Below are 26645 nucleotides of genomic sequence, written 5' to 3' on the forward strand. Positions count from 1 at the left end.
AAGTTAGTTAGCGAAAGTTTTTCCAAGATGGCAGCTCAGTCCGACATGGCTGTTCAACATATTTAGTACTGATCGTTCTCATACAATGAGTGTTTTTATATTAACATGGCCAAACATGAGGAATGACAAGAGGTTGTCCTAGTAGTGGTAAACCCCTTTAAGAAGATATAATTAATTTTCTGTTAAAATAACTCCAACATTTTGAACATGAAAAAGACTTCTCCCCTCTGTGACTTCCCTGATTTTTATTAAGAGATGATTTATGAGAAAGGATTTCCCACATTAAGAACATGAAAAAGGTTTCTCCCGTGTGTGAGTTCTTTGGTGACTAAGAAGAGATGATTTCTTCACAAAACATTTCCCACATTCTGAACATGAAAAAGGCTTCTCCCCTGTGTGAGTTCTCTGATGTTTAACAAGACTTGATTTATCTACAAAACATTTCCCACATTCTGAACATGAAAAAGGCTTCTCCCCTGTGTGAGTTTTCTGGTGCTTAACAAAATTTGATTGATGGTTAAAACATTTCCCACATTCTAAACAGGAAAAAGGCTTCTCCCCTGTGTGAGTTCTCTGGTGCTTAACAATATTTGATTTCTGGTTAAAACATTTCCCACATTCTGAACAAGAAAAAGGTTTCTCCCCTGTGTGAGTTCTCTGGTGCTTAACAAAATTTGATTTCTGGTTAAAACATTTCCCACATTCTGAACATGAAAAAGGCTTCTCCCCTGTGTGAGTTCTCTGATGATTAACAAGACTTGATTTATCTACAAAACATTTCCCACATTCTGAACATGAAAAAGGCTTTTCCCCTGTGTGAGTTTTCTGGTGCTTAACAAAATTTGATTTACGGTTAAAACATTTCCCACATTCTGAACATGAAAAAGGCTTCTCACCTGTGTGGGTTCTCTGGTGGCTATCAATAAGCATTTTCTGGTTAAAACATTTCCCACATTCTGAACAGCAAAAAGGCTTCTCCCCTGTATGAGTTCTATGGTGATTAATCAAATCTGATTTCTTTGTAAAACATTTCCCACATTCTGAACAGCAAAAAGGCTTCTCCCCTGTGTGAGTTCTATGGTGATTAACCAAATCTGATTTCTGGATAAAACATTTCCCACATTCTGAACAGGAAAAAGGCTTCTCCCCTGTGTGCGTTCGTTGGTGCTTAATCAAATCTGATTTCTGGATAAAAGATTTCCCACATTCTGAACAGGAAAAAGGCTTCTCCCCTGTGTGAATTCTCTGGTGCTTAACCAAATCTGATTTCTGGTTAACGCATTTCCCACATTCTGAACATGAAAATCTTTTCTCTGTTATGTGTATTTTTTCATGTTTAAGAAAAGTCTTTTCCAGAAAACTATTTCCATATTCTGAGTATGAAAATGGCTCCTTTCCTTTTGAATCAATTTGTTTTTTAATGCTTATTTTGTGACGTTGATTTTCCTTAGTAGTTGGTAATGAATCAGAAGACAGATCCTGTTTCAAAGGATCAGATGACAGATCTTTGCTGTGAAGGGAAGATGATATATCTGGAGTAATGGCATTCACTTCAATTGTATCCTGTTTAATCTCAAGATCATCTGATTTAAAAATTGAAGATGTCAGCTGTCCCTCTGATCTCCTGGTACAATCATCTGCTAAAAATAAAACCAATTAATAATTTTGAATAAAATATCCTCAAATGTTATACTTTTGAACATTTTTACTTAAGCTGTTCGTAAAAATTACAAGCTTTTTAAAAATACTGAATTATTCACCAAAACGATGACAGTTCAGTCTAATTGAAAGCCTCATAGTATGAACCAGTGGATCGTGGTGTTCAACGGTTTGTTCATTCTGCCTCCCAAACATGGAATAAAAAGCCACCAATGTTATATAGGCGAAAATTATACCAATAAAACTTCTACTTATCTCACGAAATACAAGACACCACTAAAGTCCATCATCTACCAGTGGAAAAACAAAAGGTTTCCACATTATTTGTGGCTCAAAAGCTCTTGAAAAGTCACATGGCTTCCATAAACCAATCCAGCAAAATCCGCTTTCCCAAAGTCAAATTTCCACTCACTTCTGAGCTTTGTAGTGTGCCCAAACCACATTCAGCATCCATATATTTGGTTTTACTAAAGTGAGAAGAACCCACTTAATTTACAGTGTGTGTGTCTTCTGGAGCACAATCTGGGCACTATGTGTTGTATAATAAGATGGCAAATTTCTGTAAAGTGGCAGTGGAGTCAAAATAGTCACTACTCCCATAGAATAATTTACTGAGGGTTATAATTTCCAAAATGGAATCACTTCATGGGGATTTCTACTGCTTTAGTTTTCTGTAATTTTGTTATATTAGGGCATCTGCAAATGGTGTGCCCCCTCTCCATTGGAATCTGCTCCTGCGATGTTTGATTCCATCACCAGGCGGCGCCTTATTTATTGTGCAGGCATTGCTGGTAATAGAGGTCAAAACTAGAAGCTCTGGTTGGTGCCGGCTCTGTCCAGCCACAAAGATTAGGGTGTCTGAGACAAGTAGTTTCATCCAGTCTGGCAGTATGGATTTGTGTGCTGTCCAGCTGGAGTAATCTGCTACTTGCTTAAGCCAATTAGAAAGCACCGAACATTACTAAAGGTTGAAGCATATTGCCGGAAGCTGCCAGATACAGCCTTGTTTGCCTCTGGTTCAGTCATCTGTGCTCAGCTCCCCGCTGTTGTATTTGTTTCCTGCTGTGATCCCGGCCCGGACGATGAGCAAGGCAATCCCTGGCATTAGGAAAATGGAGTAGGTGGTCACTGACAAGGCGGTAAATCCGGGAGCCCCAGTGGGACGTTAATGAAGGCAGAGGAGGCGGAACCCGGTGCGCAGAGTATTGAGTGACAGCTGGGAGGTGTTTCTGTCCAGGGGAAAATATATGCCCCCAGGTCTATTTCAAGGTATCAGAGAGAAATTATAAAAGCGATTATTTCAGCGTTTTCAGGGAACCGAACTAAAAAAAGAGCCACTTTGACAGAATGCAGCATTAGTGCTGCACAAGGTGGCTCTTTTAGTTAAAAACGCCTGAGGGGGGTGACAGGTTCCCTTTAAACAGTTTTTGCCTAAGGGTATGTAGAGATGGGCCGATGATAAAGACACATATGTGGACACCAATGTAAGTAATGATTCTGAATAATTACTAAAGAATAATAGTGCTTGTCAAGAAATTTTTAGAAGACTATAAAAATACCAGATCTCTGTAATAAGGCCTGAATGACCTATGTGTCCTCCTAAATATGAGAATATATGTGTGAAATCTTACTGCATTTGCCCAAACCTGTAAGGGATAGAGCGTCAGTCATATCCCTATAATGGGTCATATAATGATCATATGCATGAGAAATAGATTTCTCTCATCCCTGGTGACAGTTTGCCAAGATGAAGGGTAGTGCTAATATTGCTTTCATAAAGTGCTGATAAATGAGCAAAAATATAGCTTATAAAAACAAACGGAAACCATGATACATGATAAGAACATGCTGCCCCAAGTATGCCAAGATAAATGATAGCATCCTATGTGTCGAAGCAAACTATACTTACCCAGGCCTATGAGGAATAAAAGATGTGCCGCGTAACAACGCGTGTCGCTATGCCATATAGCTTCGTCAGGGGAAGTAAACTTCTTGTTTACTTCCCCTGACGAAGCTATATGGCTTGTAACTTACGCTGTATCCCTTACAGGTTTGGGCAAATGCAGTAAGATTTGACACATATATTATATTTAGGACACATAGGTCATTCAGGCCTTATTACAGAGATCTGGTATTTTTATAATCTTCTAAAAATTTGTTGATAAGCACTATTATTCTTTAGTAATTATTCAGAATCATTACTAACATTGGTGTCCATATATGTGTCTTTATCATCGGCCCATCTCTACATACCCTTAGGCAAAAGTAGTTTAAATTTATTACACACTAACATTCTGCTGATATATCATATGCAAATACTTGGAATCATCCCCTTGTGGGCATATGCTTTGATGTAATTGGTCCATCGTAGCATTGCCGACATAGGCCTGGAGAGTTATTTTATTGTAATTGTGTATTTACTAACACGCCTTAAGGTACCGTTACACTAAACGATTTACCAACGATCACGACCAGCGATACGACCTGGCCGTGATCGTTGGTAAGTCGTTGTGTGGTCGCTGGGGAGCTGTCACAAAGACAGCTCTCCAGCGACCAACGATGCCGAAGTCCCCGGGTAACCAGGGTAAACATCGGGTTACTAAGTGCAGGGCCGAGCTTAGTAACCCGATGTTTACCCTGGTTACCATTGTAAATGTAAAAAAAAAAAACACTACATACTTACATTCCGGTGTCTGTCACGTCCCTCGCCGTCAGCTTCCCGCACTGACTGTGTCAGTGCCGGCCGTAAAGCACAGCACAGCGGTGACGTCACCGCTGTGCTCTGCTTTTACTTTACGGCCGGCGCTCACAGTCAGTGCGGGAAGCCACCTGCGGGGGACGTGACAGACACCGGAATGTAAGTATGTAGTGTTTTTTTTTTTTACATTTACAATGGTAACCAGGGTAAACATCGGGTTACTAAGCGCGTCCCTGCGCTTAGTAACCCGATGTTTACCCTGGTTACAAGCGAACACATCGCTGGATCGGTGTCACACACACCGATCCAGCGATGACAGCGGGTGATCCAGCGATGAAATAAAGTTCTGGACTTCTAGCTCCGACCAGCGATGTCACAGCAGGATCCTGATCACTGCTGCGTGTCAAACACAACGAGATCGCTATCCAGGACGCTGCAACGTCACGGATCGCTGTCGTTCTCGTTGGAAAGTTGCTCAGTGTGATGGTACCTTTACTGTGAGTCATTGCTATGCTTCATGTTTATGTTAATTTTAAATGTTTATAATGGTTGCACTGATTGATTACCCAATAAAGCTTGTTTCACACTTTATTTAGTGGTGTGCACAGTTGTTTGTGCCTTCTTTTCCCTTGTTTGTGCCTTCTTTTCCCTTGCTTGCGCCTTCTTTTCCCTTGTTTGTGCCTTCTTTTCCCTTGCTTGCGCCTTCTTTTCCCTTGTTTGCCTCAGCATTCATTTGGGCGCAATGGTAGCACCCCGTCATCAACATTATTTCTTTATTTATGAGGGATGCCCGCTTCTCCTTTATATAGCTATGACCATCTTTTAATCTGCCCGGTGATCACTGACAGTGACCCCAATACATTGTGTCTGCAAACTATTCAAGCAAGATCTGCATTCAAATAGCTAAATGGTGCTCCTTCCTTTATTAACCCTGCTATGTGCCCTGAAAATAGTGTAGAATCATATATAGGGTGTTGTCGGATTCAAGAGATGTTGGAAAATAATTTGGAAGGTCCATTGGTTTCCTATTATTCTGGTGAAAACTCTATGGGTAACTAGAGTATGTAGCGTGATGGCTATTTGCAATGTAAACAATCGTAAGGGCCAATATTTTCTGTCAGATGAGTTTCAAGAAGAAATATTAGACATCTTTATAATAGTGCAGAGCTGAGGTGTCTTAAATTTAGATCTCAGGCATTTGGAAGAGCTAATGGAGACCTTCTTTTAAAGGTTACCAGGTAGTTGCAGACTCACATAAGTGAGGCAGGCCGATCCCACCATCATAAAACTACCATACAAAATGTACCTGTACTAAAAGAACTAGAATAAAAAAACATGGTATATCCCCAACAACAACATATGTTTGGGAGAAAGGTCCATCACTAAACTGGAATTGCACTTATTTATGGTGGACCATTGGAGCTACTGAGTTGAAGTTCTGAAATTATTTATTGCTCCCCATATCGGGAGAGATTGGGCAGTAATCTCAATTCCTTATGATCGAAAACATAATCAAATTTATGACGTGGAGTGAATCCATGAAACCAGAGCTCGAGTCATGCCAACATATCTCCTGCAGGCATGAATAAATGTATATTATGTATACATGTATATTACAGCCATCAGCCATGCACAGCTTAGAGATATATCATGGCACAGGTGTAATGGTTTTATGTAGTTTATCACAATGCAGTTTGAAGTTAGTTGGTTTTAAAAGAAATTGAAAAGTCAGGATAAAGGGAAATTCTGCTGTTCTTGTACAGAAATTCACACTTGGCCTCACTGCACATTTAATGTTGTCAATCATAAAAGTGAAGTTTGGCCAGAAAGTCTGGAGCTGATCTTGTAGGGATCATATGAGCACATTCAGCAGCACAGAAGGGAGAGAAGGTAGATTCATCCAATAAGATATCAGGGTTCTAGGAAGCCGACAGCATCATTACCCTCCGCTTTCTCTTACACGCCTATCATAATAGTTTTCTTCAAGTGATTTTCTAACTTGTCAGCACATTCTACGTACGCTGTCATTTGGCTTTGTAATTTACAGATCTGGGCAGGTAACGGTCAGCATCTTCTAATTGAAGTAGGTGGATCTTCCAGGTTGTAAGTTCTATAAAAAAGGGCTTTCAATGTCCAAACTCATTTGAACATAGTTTGGCGGAGGAGAATGTTGTGTTGTTGGTCTAGAGAAAAACTGGAGATCGCATGATTGTGATACGGCCGGACTACATGACCCGATGAAGCAGCCACAGCTGGTGACGGAGAAGAATCTGTGACTTCTCTGTATTTAGTGGTTACTACTCACCTGGGTAGTCATATGTAGGAATCTCCTCTTTACACCACTCATCACCCCTCACATATGGCTCTGCAGAATTCATATGGGTTAGATCTTCACCCTGAAACAAATATTGTAAAAGTCATAGATAGATGGAGAAGTCACATCTATGATCAGCTCTAATCCTAATCCATCTCCCCTTTTCTCATTACACAAGTTCTGGGATGTGTTAAGAGAAGCATAGAGTCTAGATCATGTCAAATAATTATTCTCGTCTACTCCTCCTTGGTCAGATCTCCTCTGGAATATTGTGTCCAGTTCTGGGCACCACATTTAAAAAAAAACATTGAAAAGCGGGAGCAAGTTCAGAGAAGAGCTACCAGGATGGTGAGCAGACTGCAAAGTATGTCCTACGATGAATGGTTAAAGGATTTGGAAATGTTTATTTTGCAAAAAGAAGGCTAAGAGGAGGCTTAATAACTGCCTACAAATATTTGAATGGATGTCACAGTGTAGAGGGATCATCCTTAGGCCGGCGTCACAATTCGCGTAGGGAAATACGGTCCGTTTTTGTACAGGCGCAATACACAGAAAAGTTCCTGAGCAGTGATCCGTATTCAACGCGAGGATGCGACTATTTCTCTAAAAATTATCCGTGTGTCATCCGTATGGCATCCGTACAGCGAGACAGCTTGCAAAATGGACATACAATGGATCCATGGGCTCAAATATTCATGAAAACATATATACAGTCTATATATATATATATATATATATATACAGTACAAACCAAAAGTTTGGACACACCTCATTTAAAGATTTTTCTGTATTTTCATGACTATGAAAATTGTACATTCACACTGAAGGCATCACAACTATGAATTAACACATGTGGAATTATATACTTAACAAAAAAGTGTGAAACAACTGAAATTGTGTCTTATATTCTAGGTTCTTCAAAGTAGCCACCTTTTGCTTTGATGACTGCTTTGCACACTCTTGGCATTCTCTTGATGAGCTTCAAGAGGTAGTCACCGGGAATGGTTTTCCAACAATCTTAAAGGAGTTCCCAGAGATGCTTAGCACTTGTTGGCCCTTTTGCCTTCACTCTGCGGTCCAGCTCACCCCAAACCATCTTGATGCGCCCCCTGATGGCATAAACTCATATGAACTCTAGCGTGGGAAAATATTCAGAAAAATTCCCACGCTAGACTTCATAGGAGTTTATGCCAGCAGGGGGCGCATCACCGCATGTCTACGGTGCTACGTTCCCCTGCATTCCATTCATTCCCCAATTTTTACAACCAGGAGCAACAGCTGCATTAGCAGGCTCCTGGTTGTAAATTTATTTAATCCCTTCAGATGGATTTACAGAGTGGGACATGACTGGTCGCCGGAAAGGTATGGGATATTGTTGCTTTTTTATTTTTTTACAGAACGATGGTCTTTAGGTGGATTAAGCATACAATAAAGATTTTAAAACCCTATGTGTGTATTTATTTCATTAAAATACTTTATTCATAATGTGTGTGTATTATTAACCCTTTACTACTATTGGATTAATAATGGATAGGTGTCTTATTGACATCTCTCCATTTCTAACCAGGCTTAATGTCACCTTACATTAGCAAGGTGACATTAACCCTTTATTACCCCATATCCCACCGTTACTCGAGAGTGGGAAGAGAGTGGCTACGTGCCAGAATAGGCGCATCTTACAGAATTGCCTTTTCTGGGGTGGCTAGGGGCATATGCTTTTAGCCAGGGGGGGGGGGGGGGGGCAATAACCATGGTCCCTCTCTAGACTATTAATATCTGCCCTCAGTCACTGGCTTTCCCACTCTGGCAGAGAAAATTGCGCGGGAGCCCACGCCAGTTTTTTCAGTGATTTCACCCTTTATTTTAACACCCAGAGCCACCAAATTTTGCACACAGACACTTCTCACATTAGTAGTGAGGAATATGTAAAAAAATAAGGGATATGAAATGGTGCATGTAAACCATGTCTCATATCCTGCCGGGTTTGATAAGGAGATAGCAAAAGCCGGCAATTGAATTACTGGCTTTTAAGCCATCCAGCCCTGTATGAAATTATATATATGTGTCTCAATGACATATACTTATATATATATTGAGGCAGTGACCCCTGTTACAGCTAGGGGGCGCTGTATGTACTCTCCAGAATGTGCATGGAAGCGTAGTGAGGCCATAAGGGTGTACTGCAGACACAGGTGTCGCTGTAATTAGAATAGTGAAGCAGTGACTGATTTAAAGCCCTGGAGTAGAGGGGGAGGTGTGTCAGTGTTGAGCTTGGAAGCAGACAGAGCAGTTGTCTGCAGAGCTCTCTCTGTGTGGAGCAACACAGAGGCAGAAGGAACCAGAGAGACTAACACCCTGTATCTTGGGCCGTCTTGTGTTTACCTGGCTGCAATCCGGAGGATAAAGAGTGCAGTGCACTGAGTGAGTACAGAGACTTGATAACGGCATGTGGTCACCAAGGGAAACTGGACAGATGGAAGTTCGGCCTGTTCATTGACTGCATCATATAGCCAAGTATTACTAATGGACTGTATGAAGAAGCCGTATAAGGTATAGACTGTGTGAGGTAACACAATAAAGGAACATTTTGTTTGAACTTGCTTGGGTCAATGCTTTTTCACTGCGTATGGTCCTACCGCTGCATTACATATGGTGGAAAGAATGTGGGCCATGTGAACTAAGGCATACCCAGAGAGTGCTGTAGATCGTTGTGCAAGTCTGCTGGAGAAATGGAGGAGCTTTTGGAGCAGGTTGTGCTCAATCAGCAAAGGCTTCAACAAGAGACGCTGCAGTTTCAGCATTCACAGCAAGAAGGAGTCTATTTGTGCCCAGCCAGTCTATATCACCACTACAGGCACAGCCGGTAGCGAACCTGAATTGTGCCAGGTACTTGTGAATGGGTGCCAAACAGAGGCTCTCCTGGACACGGGGAGTAAAGTGACTCTGGTCCATCGGTCCCTTGTTGCTGGGGACAACCCCAAAGGATCGAGAGTGGAGGTGATGGGTATCCATGTGCAAAACTGGGAGTACCCGACCGTGGAGGTTAATTTTCCCACAACAGGTGGGGACATTAAACATGTGATGGGAGTGGTGACTACCCCTGACGAAGCGGTCTTGGAAACCGCGATACGCGTTGGGTCCTCCCACCTCCGGTCCTGCTCTTTCCACTGGCCGTTCAGGTCACTTCTTTATTCCAGGTGATTCTTGGGCAACTCTTTATACTGCTTGGGCTGCGGTCCTGTCAGGGTCTTCACGGCTGCCATACTCCTCTTTATTTACATGAGTAGCCACCTTGCTTTGTGCATCAGGGTGGGTGCCCCCTTCATACCTGGGGCAATATCCATGTATTAGCAGCCCACTGGGGACCTTGCCCTCTCTATCATTCGCTGGGATCTAGCACACTCAAAAGGTTTATATTCCTCTTATTTGATGTGTGTTTTATATTTTATTTTTCCAGCAGTATACTTTATTGTATGTGTATATTTGTATTTTTGATCATTGCCATGTGGATTATTGTGGTTATATGTGCAGATTGTATCATGAGCAGGCCCTATGGGGGAGGTTCTTTTTGTATTGGTTTTAATTGTTTTTAGCATTTTGTTACCAATAAAGTTTGTTCCTTTTTCAGATATTTGATTGGTGGTGTGCAGATTTTATAGTGCCTTCTTTTCTTCTTCTGGGGGAGTGGTGAAGACTCTTCCATATGGGGCTGTGTTGGGGAGAGATTTGCCCCTGTTTTGGTCCCTGTGGGAGACAAGGGTCAACCCTCACAAGGAAAGTGTTGTACCGGGTGCAGAACCCAACGATATTGATATACCTGCCATAGGGGTCGCCAACCTAGGGACAGAGTGTAATCCCAATAGGCTCCCCCTAGATGTAATGGCAGGAGAAACTAAAGATGTTGTTTCGGGCATAGAACCCGAAGATCCTAAGATGTATGCCACAGGGGTCGCCAATTTAGGGTTAGAGTGTAATCCCAATAGGCTCCCCCTAGAGGTTGTGGCAGTAGAGGTCGTGGGGACCCCATTGAACCCTGAGCTGAAGGTGTTCCCTGCTAAGGTTAGCACAGCTCAGATCCAGAGTCCCACACGGAGACGCAGATATAAAAGACGCAGGTATGAAAAGAGCTGGGAGTGTATGGTCGCAGAGGCGACTGGTGACGTGCGCATGAGGAATCCTCTGGCACCGGTCAAGGATGGGGTCGGGGGTCAGGGTAAATTAGATAGAGCGCTCACTAGACAGCAGTGTCGGGAGGCTCAGGTTCGGGTGCTGCGTAGTACAGATGTATGCCGGAGTTGCCAGCGCGGTCCGCAGTGTTTCAGCGTGATATAGTCACTGAGGCAAAGGTAAGGGTACAGAGGAAACGGTACCAGGGGCTCGAAAGCAGATACTTAGGTGACAGGATGACCCGTGGGGTTAATGTGCCCAAAATAAACAAGCTCGAGACCACCCAAAACTGGGCCAAATCTGTGGTTAAACAGAAAAGAGGGCTTGCCTTCTGTAATGGAGAACAAGGTGGGTGGTCCTATAATGAAGTGTGGAGGAGAAACGCAAAGGGGAGGGATGCATGCGCCGATCGATGGTTCCAGTCCCTACTTTAGTTTCTTAGTGTAGTGTCAAGCGGGGATGTCACAGGGGCATACCGACATCCTGTCTCGCGCCCTTATGGGGTAACAAATGTTCAACCCCACAGGTATGAACAGGGGGGAGGATATGTGAGGCAGTGATCCCTGTTACAGCTAGGGGGCGCTGTATGTGCTCTCCAGAATGTGCATGGAAGCGTAGTGAGGCCATGAGGGTGTACTGCAGACACAGGTGTGGCTGTAATTAGAATAGTGAAGCAGTGACTGATTAAAAGCCCTGGAGTAGAGGGGGAGGTGTGTCAGTGTTGAGCTTGGAAGCACACAGAGTAGTTGTCTGCAGAGCTCTCTCTGTGTGGAGCAACACAGAGGCAGAAGGAACCAGAGAGACTGACACCTTGTGTCTTGGGCCATCTTGTGTTTACCCGGCTGTAATCCAGAGGACAAAGAGTGCAGTGCGCTGAGTGAGTACAGAGACTTGATACCGGCGTGTGGTCACCCAGGGAAACTGGAGAGATGGAAGTTCGGCCTGTTGTTGACTGCATCATATAGCCATGTATTACTAATGGACTGTATGAAGAAGCCGTATAACGTATAGACTGTGTGAAGTAACACAATAAAGGAACATTTTGCTTGAACTTGCTTGGGTTACTGCCGTTTCACTGCATATGGTCCTACCGCTGCATTACTATATATATATAATATATATACTAGATGGTGGCCCGATTCTAACGCATTGGGTATTCTTGAATATGTATGTAGTGGCCCCCGGAGCCAGGCCAGGCCTTGACCGATGCTCGTCGCGACGCTCCGTTCCCAGTAATGCATTGCGGCAATAACACGTGATGATGTAGCGGTCTCGCGAGACTGCTACGTCATCATCTCGCGAGACCGCTACGTGATCTTGAGTTACTGCCGCAATGCATTCTTGGGAACGGAGCGTCGCTAGGACCGGGATAGGCTGGCGCGGATGACAGAAGGTGAGAATATGTTGTTTTTTTTATTATTATTTTTAACGTTATATGTTTTTACTATTGATGCTGCATAGGCAGCATGGGCACACTTACACGGTTAATGGCAGAGTTAAGGGACTGCGTTACACCGCGTTATGGCGTGGTGTAACGCAGTCCTAAAATGCTATGTGGGCGCTGACTGGAGGGGAGTATGGACGGGGCACTGAGTGGACAGAAGTGGGGAGGGACTAATTCGTGGCAGGACTGTGCCTGTTGCTGATTGGTCGCGGCCGATTCGTTACAGACAAACAGACGGAAGTACCCCTTAGACAAATATACAAAAATATATATATTTATTTATTCTATTCTGACCTGTCAGTGTGATTTTACTGTACACTGCGCTGAATTACCGGCTTTTCTATAGAACACCGCTGCGTATTTCTCGCAAGTCACACTGATGGTCCGTGTGTAATCCGTATTTTTCTCGTCTCCATAGACTTTCACTGGCGGATTTTTTGCATGCTGCGATTTTCTCAGTCCGTAAAATACGGCTGCGAAATATACGGCAGATAGGAGCTGCCCCATAGAGAAACATTGGTCCGTGTGCAATGCGTTGTTTTTGCCCTCTCATACATCTGTAAATCTCTCTAGTGTGACCCCGGCCTTATTCTAATTTACACATGGAAACCCAAGGAGCAATGGAATATATCTGAAACTATGAATCTAAGTATAAAATACTAATACTGGTGGATAAAATAAGACTGGACACGACCTTCACAGAAATCTACACATTAGAGGGTAGATCTCATGACACCTTCTCTCCATCTACCTGATGATCCTGAGGAACACTGTGATCTTCTTGTTTACAGTCCCGTGGAAGAAGAGGACGGGGACATCTCTCTGGTGTTGTCCTCTTACTGGATAGATCTGGAGGAAACACATACAGGGACTGAATTCATTCTTTACATACAGATAATTATAGGCCGCGTGTATTTAGTCTGGTCTATTACCTGGTGATGTGAGGGGCTGGGGAACCTCCATCATGACGTCCTTGTACAGATCTTTATGTCCTTCTAAATACATCCACTCCTCCATGGAGAAATAGACAGCGACATCCTGACACCTTATAGAAATCTGACGCATACAATAATAAAGTCATCCCCCCGATCAATTCATAACATTACTGTATAATGTCCCAGCATTCCCAGTAGTGTCACCTCTCCATTCAGCAGCTCAATCATCTTGTAGGCGAGTTCTAAAATCTTCTGGTCTTTGATGTCCTCATGTATCAGGGGGTGAGGTGGAAGCCCCGTGATTGAGCTCAGGGGTCTTCCCCATCTCTCAGACACAGGGTCCTGACAGCGCTCACTAGAGGTCTTCACTACTGTGTAATCCTGGTTATGGAGAGACATAAAAATACATCTCACTACAGACATTTCCAGAGTTCTCACCTCTCCAGTTCTGTTCATCTGTCATTCCCATAGATAAGAATGATGTAATGTGACGTCATCAGAATCTCTCACCTCTCCAGTAAGCCGGAAGAGGATCTCTAGGGTGAGGTGTAATATCCTCTCCGCCATCTTGTCTCTGTCCATATCCTTTCTTGATGAATAAATTAGGAAAATTCTCTCATATAGAAGATCTTTACTGAGAGGATCCGATAATGTAGAGACCTGAATGAGAAGATGAGCCGATGTAAGATCATAAAAATCCTGTGTAATAATACAATTACTGGACATAATAAGGGAAACATAAGAGGAGATTTTTTATTTTACAGTATTTAGTATTCTTTACATCTACTAATAGAACCTGTATATTTTAGGCCACAGACAACAAGCAGTTTCTTCCTCGTTTACATATCATAGGGGAGGTCTAATGACTCCTTTCCATCTACCTGATGATCCTGAGGAACATCGTGGTCTTCTTGTTTACAGTCCTGTGGAAGAAGAGGATGGGGACATCTCTCTGGTGTTGTCATCTTACTGGATAGATCTGGAGGAAACACATACAGGGACTAAATTCATTCTATACAGAGAGATAATTATAGGCCGTGTGTATGTAGTCCTGTCTTTTACCTGATGATGTGAAGGACTGAGGAACCTCCATCATGACGTCCTTATACAGATCTCTGGGTCCTTCTAAATACTCCCACTCCTCCATGGAGAAATAGACAGCGACATCCTGACACCTTATAGGAACCTGACACATACAATGATACCGTCATCCCCCAGGTCCCTTCATAGCGTTACTGTATAATGTCCCAGCATTCCCAGCAGTGTCACCTCTCCAGTCAGCAGCTCAATCATCTTGTAGGTGAGTTCTAGAATCTTCTGGTCATTGATGTCCTCATGTATCAGGGGGTGAGGTGAAGGCCCTGTGATTGGGCTCAGGGGTCTTCCCCATCCCTCAGACACAGGGTCCTGACAGCGCTCACTAGAGGTCTTCTTCACTACTGTGTAATCCTGGTAATGGAGAGACACATTAATAAATCTCACTACAGACATTTCCAGAGTCCTCACCTCTCCAGTTCTGTCCATCTGTTATTCCCATAGATAAGAATGATGTAATGTGACGTCATCAGAATCTCTCACCTCTCCAGTAAGCCGGAAGAGGATCTCTAGGGTGAGGTGTAATATCCTCTCCGCCATCTTGTCTCTGTCCATATCTATCCTTGATGGGTAAATCAGGAAAATTCTCTTCTATAGAAGATCTTCACTGAGAGGATCCGATATTGTAGAGACCTGAATGAGAAGATGAGCCGATGTAACATCATAAAAATCCTGTGTAATAATACAATTACTGGAGATAATAAGGGAAACATATGAGGAGATTTATTATTTTACAGTATTTAGTTTTCTTCTTTACATCTACTAATAAAACCTATATATTTAGGCCACAGACAACAAGCAGCTTCTTCCTCGGAGTCGGCAGCTGAATACGTTTCTCATAGACCCATCTTCCATAACGCTAATTCTCGTCTCATTTACAGACACTGGAATCGGCATTAGCAATACTGCAGGAGATATTCATTACACGTGACAGGAGAAATAACTACTTCATGATGAGGACGACATCTTCATCTTCTACTACGGCTCTAGAAACATATTTGTCCAGAGTCGGTCACTGACTCCATCCCCACCGGCGTCTATATGAAGGTTTCCCGTCTTCCCCGCACTGTAATCACGTTAGATCTCAGGTCTGATTCACACATAGAAGTTTGAGGCTTTTATAAAAAAAAAACTGTTTTGACAGACACCGTGGACAGAAATTATTTGATCCCAAAGTCTCCATGTACAGAGTTTTATGAGATTTATTTCTGGCCTTAGGCTTTCCTATATTACAAGAAAAACACCAGAAAAATCAGATATTAAAATGATTCAAAAGAAAATTGGCTCCAACGATTCTTGCAAAAATAAAAAAACATAAAAAAGCAGGAGACATATTTTATTATTTTTTAACAAGTGAAACTTTTTTTTTACAAATTAACTATTTTGGGCACCAGAACATAGATGTACACCGCAGGGACGGCACAGGAGCGGCTGCAACAAAAGCCCTGGCAGTTTAACCACTTGCTGCTCTGAAAAGCAAACATGGCATCTAAGAAGGTGTGACAGAGTTCAGCTGAATGCCCCTCCGCCCCCAAGTACTCGATAGTATGGGGCGGCCTGGTTACTACGATACTTACATGCCTAATAATGGGCCTGCAATGTATGAAGGTCTATTAGGCCGGGCCAGAGGCAGCGCCCAATAAGTTACCTTTTAATCACTGTATTGGTTTGTACTCACTCGGCTGCGGTTGAGGTCGGCACAGACAGTGGTATTGCTGCAATGTCCAGGCAAGTTTATTTAACCCCTTTCTGTCATTAGACGTACTATTCCGTCCATGTGGGGTGGGCCCTACTTCCCAAGGACGGAATAGTACGTCATACGCGATCGGCCGCACTCACGGGGGGAGCGCGGCCGATCGCGGCCGGGTGTCAGCTGCCTATCGCAGCTGACATCCGGCACTATGTGCCAGGAGCGGTCACGGACCGCTCCCGGCACATTAACCCCCGGCACACCGCGATCAAACATGATCGCGATGTGCCGGCGGTGCAGGGAAGCATCGCGCAGGGAGGGGGCTCCCTGCGGGCTTCCCTGAGCCCCCCGCAGCAACGCGATGTGATCGCGTTGCTGCGAGGGTCTTACCTCCCTCCCTCCCTGCTCCAGACCCGGATCCAAGATGGCCGCGGATCCGGGTCCTGCAGGGAGGGAGGTGGCTTCACAGAAGCCTGCTCAGAGCAGGCACTGTGAAGCAGCCTGCACTTCTCGCAGATCGGTGATCTGTCAGAGTGCTATGCAAACTGACAGATCACCGATCTGTATTGTCCCCCCCTGGGGCAAAGTAAAAAAGTAAAAAAAAAAAATTTCCAAATGTGTAAAAAAAAAAATAAAAAAAAATATTCCAAAATAATGAAAAAAAAATATATATATTATTCCCATAAATACATTTCTTTATCTAAATAAAATAAAAAAAACAATAAAAGTACACATATTTAGTATCGCCGCGTCCGTAACGACCCGACCAATAAAACTGGCCCACTAGTTAACCCCTTCAGTAAACACCGTAAGAAAAAAAAAAAAAAAACGAGGCAAAAAACAACGCTTTATTATCATACCGCCGAACAAAAAGTGGAATAGCAGGCGATCAAAAAGACTGATATAAATAACCATGGTACCGCTGAAAACGTCATCTTGTCCCGCAAAAAAAGAGCCGCCATACAGCATCATCAGCAAAAAAATAAAAAAGTTATAGTCCTGAGAATAAAGCGATACCAAAATAATTATTTTTTCTATAAAATAGTTTTTATCGTATAAAAGCGCCAAAACATAAAAAAAATGATATAAATGAGGTATCGCTGTAATCGTACTGACCCGACGAATAAAACTGCTTTATCAATTTTACCAAACGCGGAACGGTATAAACGCCTCCCCAAAAAGAAATTCATGAATAGCTGGTTTTTGATCACTCTGCCTCACAAAAATCGGAATAAAAAGCGATCAAAAATGTCACGTGTCCGAAAATGTTACCAATAAAAACGTCAACGCATCCTGCAAAAAACAAGATCTCACATGACTCTGTGGACTCAAATATGGAAAAATTACAGCTCTCAAAATGTGGTAACGCAAAAAATATTTTTTGCAATGAAAAGCGTCTTTCAGTGTGTGACGGCTGCCAATCATAAAAATCCGCTAAAAAACCCGCTATAAAAGTAAATCAAACCCCCCTTCATCACACCCTTAGTTAGGGAAAAATAAAAAAATTAAAAAATGTATTTATTTCCATTTTCCCATTAGGGTTAGGGTTAGGGCTAGAGTTAGGACTAGAGTTAGGGCTAGGGTTATTGCTAGGGTTAGGGCTAGGGTTGGGGCTAGGGTTAGGGCTAGGGTTGGGGCTAGGGTTGGGGCTAGGGTTGGGGCTACAGTTAGGGTTGGGGCTAAAGATAGGGTTAGGGTTTGGATTACATTTACGGTTGGGAATAGGGTTGGGTGTGTCTGGGTTAGAGGAGTGGTTAGGGTTACTGTTGGGATTAGGGTAAGGGGTGTGTTTGGATTAGGGTTTCAGTTATAATTGGGGGGTTTCCACTGTTCGGGCACATCAGGGGCTTTCCAAACGGGATATGGCATCCGATCTGAATTCCAGCCAATTCTGCGTTGAAAAAGGAAAACAGTGCTCCTTCCCTTCAGAGCTCTCCCGTGTGCCCAAACAGGGGTTTACCCCAACATATGGGGTATCAGCGTACTCAGGACAAATTGGACATCATCTTTTGGGGTCCAATTTCTCCTGCTACCCTTGGGAAAATACAAAACTGGGGGCCAAAAAATAAGTTTTGTGGGAAAAAAAGATTTTTTATTTTCACGGCTCTGCGTTGTAAACTGTAGTGAAACACTTGGGGGTTCAAAGTTCTCACAACACATCTAGATAAGTTCCTTGGGGGGTCTAGTTTCCAATATGGGGTCACTTGTGGGGGGTTTGTACTGTTTGGGTACATCAGGGGCTCTGCAAATGCAACGTGACGCCTGCAGACCAATCCATTTAAGTCTGCATTCCAAATGGCGCTCCTTCCCTTCCGAGCTCTGTCATGCGCCCAAACAGTGGTTCCCCCCCACATATCGGGTATCAGCATACTCAGGACAAATTGGACAACAAATTTTGGGGTCCAATTTATCCTGTTACCCTTGTGAAAATACAAAACTGGGGGCTAAAAAATCATTTTTGTGAAAAAAAAAAAATTTATTTTCACGGCTCTGCGTTATAAACTGTAGTGAAACACTTGGGGGTTCAAAGTTCTCACAACACATCTAGATAAGTTCCTTGGGGGGTCTAGTTTCCAATATGGGGTCACTTGTGGGGGGTTTGTACTGTTTGGGTACATCAGGGGCTCTGCAAATGCAACGTGACGCCTGCAGACCAATCCATTTAAGTCTGCATTCCAAATGGCGCTCCTTCCCTTCCGAGCTCTGTCATGCGCCCAAACAGTGGTTCCCCCCCACATATCGGGTATCAGCATACTCAGGACAAATTGGACAACAAATTTTGGGGTCCAATTTATCCTGTTACCCTTGTGAAAATACAAAACTGGGGGCTAAAAAATCATTTTTGTGAAAAAAAAAAAAGAGTTTATTTTCACGGCTCTGCGTTATAAACTGTAGTGAAACACTTGGGGGTTCAAAGCTCTCAAAACACATCTAGATAAGTTCCTTAGGGGGTCTACTTTCCAAAATGGTGTCACTTGTGGGGGTTTTTAATGTTTAGGCATATCAGGGGCTCTGCAAACGCAACATGGCATCCCATCTTAATTCCAGTCAATTTTGCATTGAAAAGTAAAATAGCGCTCCTTCCCTTCCGAGCTCTGCTATGCGCCCAAACAGTGGTTTACCCCCACATATGGGGTATCGTCGTACTCAGGACAAATTGCACAACAACTTTTGTGCTCTAATTTCTTCTCTTACCCTTGGGGAAATAAAAAAATGGGGGCGAAAAGATCATTTTTGTGAAAAAATATGATTTTTTATTTTTACGGCTCTGCATTATAAACTTCTGTGAAGCACTTGTTGGGTCAAAGTGCTCACCACACATCTAGATAAGTTCCTTAGGGGGTCTACTTTCCAAAATGGTGTCACTTGTGGGGGGTTTCAATGTTTAGGCACATCAGGGGCTCTCCAAATGCAACATGGCGTCCCATCTCAATTCCAGTCAATTTTGCATTGAAAAGTCAAATGGCGCTCCTTCCCTTCCGAGCTCTGCCCTGCGCCCAAACAATGGTTTACACCCACATATGGGGTATCAGCGTACTCAGGACAAATTGCACAACAATTTTTGGGGTCCAATTTCTTCTCTTACCCTTGGGAAAATAAAAAATTGGGGGCGAAAAGATCATTTTTGTGAAAAAATATGATTTTTTATTTTTACCGCTCTGCATTATAAACTTCTGTGAAGCACTTGTTGGGTCAAAGTGCTCACCACACATCTAGATAAGTTTCTTAGGGGGTCTACTTTCCAAAATGGTGTCACTTGTGGGGGGTTTCAATGTTTAGGCACATCAGGGGCTCTCCAAATGCAACATGGCATCCCATCTCAATTCCAGTCAATTTTGCATTGAAAAGTCAAATGGCGCTCCTTTCCTTCCGAGCTCTGCCATGCACCCAAACAGTGGATTACCCCCACATATGGGGTATCAGCATACTCAGAACAAATTGTACAACAAATTTTGGGGTCTATTTTCTCCTGTTACCCTTGGTAAAATAAAACAAATTGGATCTGAAATAAATTTTGTGTGAAAAAAAGTTAAATGTTCATTTTTATTTAAACATTCCAAAAATTCCTGTGAAACACCTGAAGGGTTAATAAACTTCTTGAAAGTGGTTTTGAGTACCTTGAGGGGTGCAGTTTTTAGAATGGTGTCACACTTGGGTATTTTCTATCATATAGACCCCTCAAAATGACTTCAAATGAGATGTGGTCCCTAAAAAAAAATGGTGTTGTAAAAATGAGAAATTGCTGGTCAACTTTTAACCCTTATAACTCCGTCACAAAAAAAAATTTTGGTTCCAAAATTGTGCTGATGTAAAGTAGACATGTGGGAAATGTTACTTATTAAGTATTTTGCGTGACATATGTCTGTGATTTAAGGGCATAAAAATTAAAAGTTGGAAAATTGCGAAATTTTCAAACTTTTCGCCAAATATTCGTTTTTTTCACAAATAAACGCAACTTATATCGAAGAAATTTTACCACTATCATGAAGTACAATATGTCACGAGAAAACAATGTCAGAATCGCCAAGATCCGTTGAAGCGTTCCAGAGTTATAACCTCATAAAGGGACAGTGGTCAGAATTGTAAAAATTGGCCCGGTCATTAACGTGCAAATCACCCTTGGGGGTGAAGGGGTTAAACTTCATAAACCGCTCAGGATAGTAAAACAAAAGAACAGCCTTTTCAGGTACAAAGTGAAAACAAAGTAAAAAGTCCATACAGCACACAGCGGGTCCGCCTGCTCAGGATAGTGTCCAATTCTTTAGCACTGACCAACACACAGGAGATCCACACATCCAGCACCAGACACTGAATGAGAGACCCGGCCTCCATTTTTATCTGCCAAATCATGCCCCTGGGGTTATACGAGCAGTCATTGCCACCCATCTCTTATGACTGCTCGTAAAACCCGGCCCTGAGAATGGCTTAATAAGTCTCTCAGCACTATATGTTCTGGAGCATGCTTCCAAGCTCACATCACCGCACCTAATAGCCGCAATGATACATATCTCCCCTCAAGGACTTGTCTGGCAGCCATCGTACACCCCCATACAAGTTAGATTAAAGCTAAATGAAAGCACTGATTTCAGGGGGTTTGGTCGACTATATAATGCATTTGGGGGCCTCACGACAGATGATGTCAGGGCAGAGAAGGATCTGGCATCCTGAATTTCAGAGGCTAACCCATTTGTTCTTCCTGTAGATAATCCTCCTCTAGAGGAGTCTGGAGGCGACTCTCTCATACCGACCACAGGAAAGCTGGAATATTTGTGTGGATGGGGGAGTCGGGAGAGATGGCCGTCTGCCCAATGACCGTTCAGCCTACACTTATCTCATGTGTATGGGGCCGTTAGTATTACACTGACAGCAGTGATGATACACGGCACTACAGGAGTACAGGGCATCACTGGAGCCATCAGAGGCTTGTATTCAAGAACTGAAATAAATTACCTTTTAGATGATATTCTAATTTTGTGAGATGCAAATGTATGTGTGGGGGTACGGTGGAACTGTGGGAATATCTTTTGAGTGAGAACTGGCAGTACTGTGGAAACTATAAAACTGTGTGAGGAGCATCATATATAATGAATAAGGGGTGTAACATGGTGTGTCATAAGAAGAACAATTCCTCAGGGCGCACTGTGCGGCATTTGTACAAAATAACTGCCATCCGCCATCCAGACGGGACCCTACGTAATCAGTGGGAAGAGGGAGAGTTTCAGGAAGGAAGAGTCTAGATGGTACACCAGGTCAGGTGACCTTGATGACACAGTTTCCTGTTATTATGAAGGTCATAGCTCCAAAGCCGGAGAACTCATTGTGTATCTGATATTGTATATTTCACCTCGTAATCACCCTGTTCTGCATTATTCACTGTTGCCATAGTGATCACAATTCCTATTATCAGGGAAATAAATAATTGTATTGGTTGCTTCCACATTGTGTTTTGTCTGTGTGTTGTTTCCTTGCTTGATAAAGGTCTGTTGACCGAAACGTCGCTACAGGAGGCAGAATAAATGTAAGCTCCTATTTTATCACCATCCATTGTGGCACTGACTTTTTGTTCTTTGTGGTCTTGACACTGGCCAGGATGGGCTCCCTGGTTTTGGACGTGCGCCCTTGTGTCCGCTGAGACCTTCAGTTTATATATGAAAGGGTGCGGTTTTGATTTTCTTTTGTTTTGACTCTGTGTGTTGTATCCGGTCACCTGCCTACAGGGGCATAATGGGGGCATTATACTGTGTGGGGGGCATCATATATACAGCATAAGGGACATAATGGGGGCATTACACTGTGTGGGGCCAAGACAGGGGCCCTGTACTATGAGAAAAATCTGTTTCCTCACTTCCTGTCTTCCATAGTTGAGTTGTATGTACCCCAAAAGATTCTCAGCGCTCAGTAATGGGGAATCTCCAGCACCTACCTCCACCCGCAGAGCCGCACTCCACATATATGGCTGCTCTGTGCGCACAGGACCTGTGATGAGGTCACAGGAGGGGAGGAGTCAGGGGTCACATGATCAGGGGCCGCCCTCAGGGAATGATATCCGCAGTGAAGACCCTACATGGAAACTTCTCCTCAGTCAGTGACATTCCCGCCATTATTCCCCCTCACTACTGGCACAATTACCCCGCGCCGCCTTTTCTACACAGTGTTATGTGTGGAATGTAACGTGTGATTTCTCTGGAGACAAATAGACCCCACACATGAGGGAATTATCACCAGTTACCGGACTTCTACTATATGGCGACATATGATTGTGCTATCGACTCCTTACCAGGAGCTGAAATTACGAAATCTTGTTTATTTAACCCGTTCCCTTCCAGAGTCCGGTTAAGGCTCATATACGGCCATCCAGTTCTCCAGTCGTCGTGAGTTTTTTTGGTAAAAGGATGGAGGGCGGCGTCCGTGCTTGGATTTTAGAAAGATTAATACAAGCACGGTGCACAATCCCTATCCTTTACCCCTTATACCTGACCTGTTTAACCCATTATCTGGAGGTAAATGAATTCACAAACTCAACGTGAGTGGGGCATATAACCTTATACGTGTACGCCATGGTGACGAATGGAAGACCGCATTCAATACACCTGAGGGTCATATTAAAAATTTGGTGATGCCATTCGGATTAACTAATGCTCCGACAGTCTTTGAAAATTTCATAAATTATATGTTTTTCTCACTGATGAGTAGATTTGCAGTAGTATACCTGGATGATATAGTGAGTTACTCACGTACTCTGCACGAGCATCATGAATATGTCAGACAGCTGGAGTGGGAAAAACATTACCTATCAATGCTCCTTTGACATTTCGAATAGAGCTCCATCATTAAAAAAATGTCCTAGCAACAAGAAAGATAAAAAAGAAGATGGATGATTTGCTAAAAGTGGCATGTCTTCCGAATAAAGTCATTACATGCGATCTGAAACATTGTCTATGTTGTCAAGCGATCTGCCATGGTCTCTCTGAACTCACCCTTAATTTTACAGGTGAAATGACCATGTCATGTTCCACCAGTTATGTTACCTATGTGATTATATGCTAATGTCAGAATGTATATGTGGGAAGGACGACCCAACCCCTCCACAAAAGGCTGAACTCGCACCCTGCCAATATTCAAAAGGGTTTTCTCAATCATTGGCTTTCACGCCACTGCACCATCAAATGCAATAAAGATTACAAACAAATAAAGACTAAATACCACAGTATATGATGCCATGCTTGGGGGTAAACTGTCCGAGGTGTTAAAATTGAGAATGAACCAGTGGACCTGGCTGCTTAATTACCTACTTCAATCATGAAGCTGGGTATTGTTCTTGTGAATAAAATGACATGATGCAAGGTGTACAAGAGAATCACATTCACAAAAACCACCCCTCAGTGTTCTGCAAATATAATGACATAGGTATATGCGGTCTTATCGCTTACCCTAGGGGTGGTTTCCTTGTCTCCGGCATCCAGAGCGCTTCTCCAATGGATCCTCCGTTCTGTAGCCTGAGTCATCGGCCGACACTCTTTGTATCGCATTATTCACCTCATCTACAATACCTCCCTCATTTTCCCTCACTCCCATTCACTACACATTCTATCAGCTTCCACCATGGCAGCTTGACCCCGATACATGCTCACTAGGTTTATGTCTCCTGTTACCAGAACAGCCGCGATCAGGAACCAACACGCGCTCTTCGAATAGACAGCCGTCACATACAAGATTCAATCACATTCTTGTTTTGTCATCACTTCCATTTCTCACTATGTAACACCCCAGGCTGACATTCATTCTTATTACTTATTAACCATTGGGTTAAGTATTTGTCTTCTGGTTTTATGGATTCTTTTCCAATAATCCTCTTTTTTTCAGTCCGATGCTGATCCATCAAGTTCACTAGTGGCGCACAGCTTTACACCACTATACCTGTGACTTCAGAAACTTACAGAACACCAGTTCACATCTCATATAGGAAACTACTGACACAACTGAATAAAACCATTTATAAATGATTTATATAATGGCAAGAACTTTTTCTTTCATTTCACATACATTTTTATTCATTCTTTTAGGTGACCTCACTAAATTCATAGGTACTTTTTAATATAATTAATGTATGTAAGTATTTTTTTGTTTTTTCATGAACCATAATTTATTTTACTGACTTTCTCATGAACTTTTTTCCATTTATGACACCACACCTGACAATACATCTGTAGGAACAAATGCCCTGGTTCCTTTTTCTACCCCAGTTACTCTCTCCCAAAAAGGATAAAATAAATCATTTTTTTCCCCTAAAGCCAGGAAAAAGAAAAATTCATATAGGGGATCCAGGGGAGGAAGAAAGAGAACAAAAGATAGGGAAAATAACCCGCTCTTCCAACCACAAATAGTTCAGCCTTCTAATATGTATATAATCTACCAGGATATCAGTTAACAACTGTAGAATCCTCATTATTTTTTAAAGGTCTCTACTTTTGTCCCTCTTTTTATCCTAAAGATTTTGACCTTTTTCTTGACCTATAAATATTTGTTAGGAAAATGACACTAAAACGACACTTTATTATTGACAGTGAAAAATCAAAATCCACCCTTCCCATACCACAGGATAATAATGGTTACCATATACTGTAGATCTTAGAGGGAAGTCCAATTTTTATCCCCCAGAGAGCAAAGGTCATCACCGTAACACTTTCAATGACCTAGTCCTTAATAAATTTAAATCTATCACGGAAAATTGGAGGAACAAAATAAACACACAAAACCTGACTGAAGGAGAAAGGAAAGCTGTCCGGTCACTAAGGCCGGGTTCACATTTGCGTCTGTGTGTGCAGCATAAGATCCGCATCGATCCGCATGCATCACGCGTACATATCTTTAACATTGTGTATGCAGTGACATGTTTATGTATTTGTTCGCTTGCGGATGCGTACACATGCGTCCTTTGGAGGTGTGCGGCGGGGTCCGACGAACGCAACTGTTACGGATCTGCTGAAACTAAGAATAAGGTAGAAGGGGGAAAACTGACCCTGCACTATAACTAGGCTGAAACCCTACGATGGAGTGGGTGACCTATTCCTTGCGAATAGATCCACCGACGATCATAAGTTAATCTCAAGTGAAGACCTATAGATAAGGGGAAGGGGTTCCCTAAGGCTAGGTTCACATTGCGTCAAGTACATGGCGTTAAACGGATGCGTTAAACGCATGTACAGAAAAGGAGCAAAAAAAAAGTGAAATTCGTCGTCACGGTAACGCTAGCGTTAACGCATGTGATCGCGTTTTTTCATTTTGATGTCCGTTTACGAAGTATCCGTTTGTCTGCGTTTGTCACTGTCAATAAAGTTGTTCTTTTTTTTTTTTTTTTTTTTTTTTTTTTCCCTTTTGTCATTGTCGGGTGTGGGCACAGACTCATTCTCCATTTTGAAAGCATTGAGTGAACTTCTGCTAGCAAGATGTTTGTGTCTGAGCTCGTCAGATTTCGCTTGATGCGGTTGCGACTTCGTCAGAGAAAGCGTAGTTCGCAAAGGAGATATTGGATCCACGAAGTGAATTTCTTGCGGAGTACATATGGTGCCTTTCACACCCTGTATGTGCAGCTTCGGGATCACCCCTCCAAATTCCAACGCTATCTAAGGATGTCCATTGAGACCTTTGATGTTCTGATGACACATGTGACCACCCTCAAACGCTATTAAAACGTGTGGTCCTATTTGGAAATTTTTCATGATTTGCGTCTGACTGCGTTTGCCATAGCCTTCTATGGCAGAATGAACGCTTCCGTTAGTAGTGCGTTAGCTTGACCGGACCCGAGAACGCTGCAAGCCGCGTTGAAGGTCCGTCAGAAAAAAAACGTTATGTGACAAACGCATACCAATTTAGGGATGCGTCACGATGCGTTAGACAATGCAAGTCTATGGGCGCGTTAGTATGTGCGTTACATTGCGTTTTTACTACTTAAAAACGAGTCCGTTAGACGGACACACCTAGCGCAATGTGAACCCAGCCTAAAAGAACTAAAGACTGGGTACAAAAACGGGTCACCTCCTAGTACAAAACACAGAGAAGGCTCAGAAACCTATAGAAAACAGAAACTAAGGCTAGCAGAACCAGAGGTACCAGTACTGAACAAATAACACACGCAGAACACA

General features: G+C 42.8%; 1 protein-coding gene across 3 annotated transcripts; it reads right to left on the bottom strand.

Moving 5' to 3' along the window:
- Nucleotides 1-230: 230 nt before the first annotated feature.
- On the bottom strand, nt 231-22564 carry LOC143767643 (uncharacterized). 3 transcript variants are annotated; one of them, XM_077256091.1, is made up of 11 exons: nt 22427-22564; nt 14796-14945; nt 14487-14666; nt 14280-14403; nt 14099-14196; nt 13728-13877; nt 13422-13598; nt 13215-13338; nt 13034-13131; nt 6663-6753; nt 231-1640 (listed from the first exon to the last, which is right to left on the bottom strand). In XM_077256091.1, exons 2-11 carry the CDS (start codon nt 14865-14867, stop codon nt 283-285), a joined length of 2472 nt encoding a protein of 823 aa, XP_077112206.1. In that variant the 5' UTR covers nt 14868-14945; nt 22427-22564; the 3' UTR covers nt 231-282. The 3 variants fall into 3 exon arrangements, with proteins under 3 accessions (XP_077112206.1, XP_077112207.1, XP_077112205.1); XM_077256092.1 differs by having other exon boundaries at nt 231-1637; nt 22427-22462; XM_077256090.1 differs by lacking the exon at nt 22427-22564 and having other exon boundaries at nt 14796-15039.
- Nucleotides 22565-26645: the final 4081 nt, after the last annotated feature.

The sequence above is a fragment of the Ranitomeya variabilis genome, chromosome 4 (genome assembly GCF_051348905.1).
Source record: "Ranitomeya variabilis isolate aRanVar5 chromosome 4, aRanVar5.hap1, whole genome shotgun sequence".
Lineage (NCBI taxonomy): Eukaryota > Metazoa > Chordata > Amphibia > Anura > Dendrobatidae > Ranitomeya > Ranitomeya variabilis.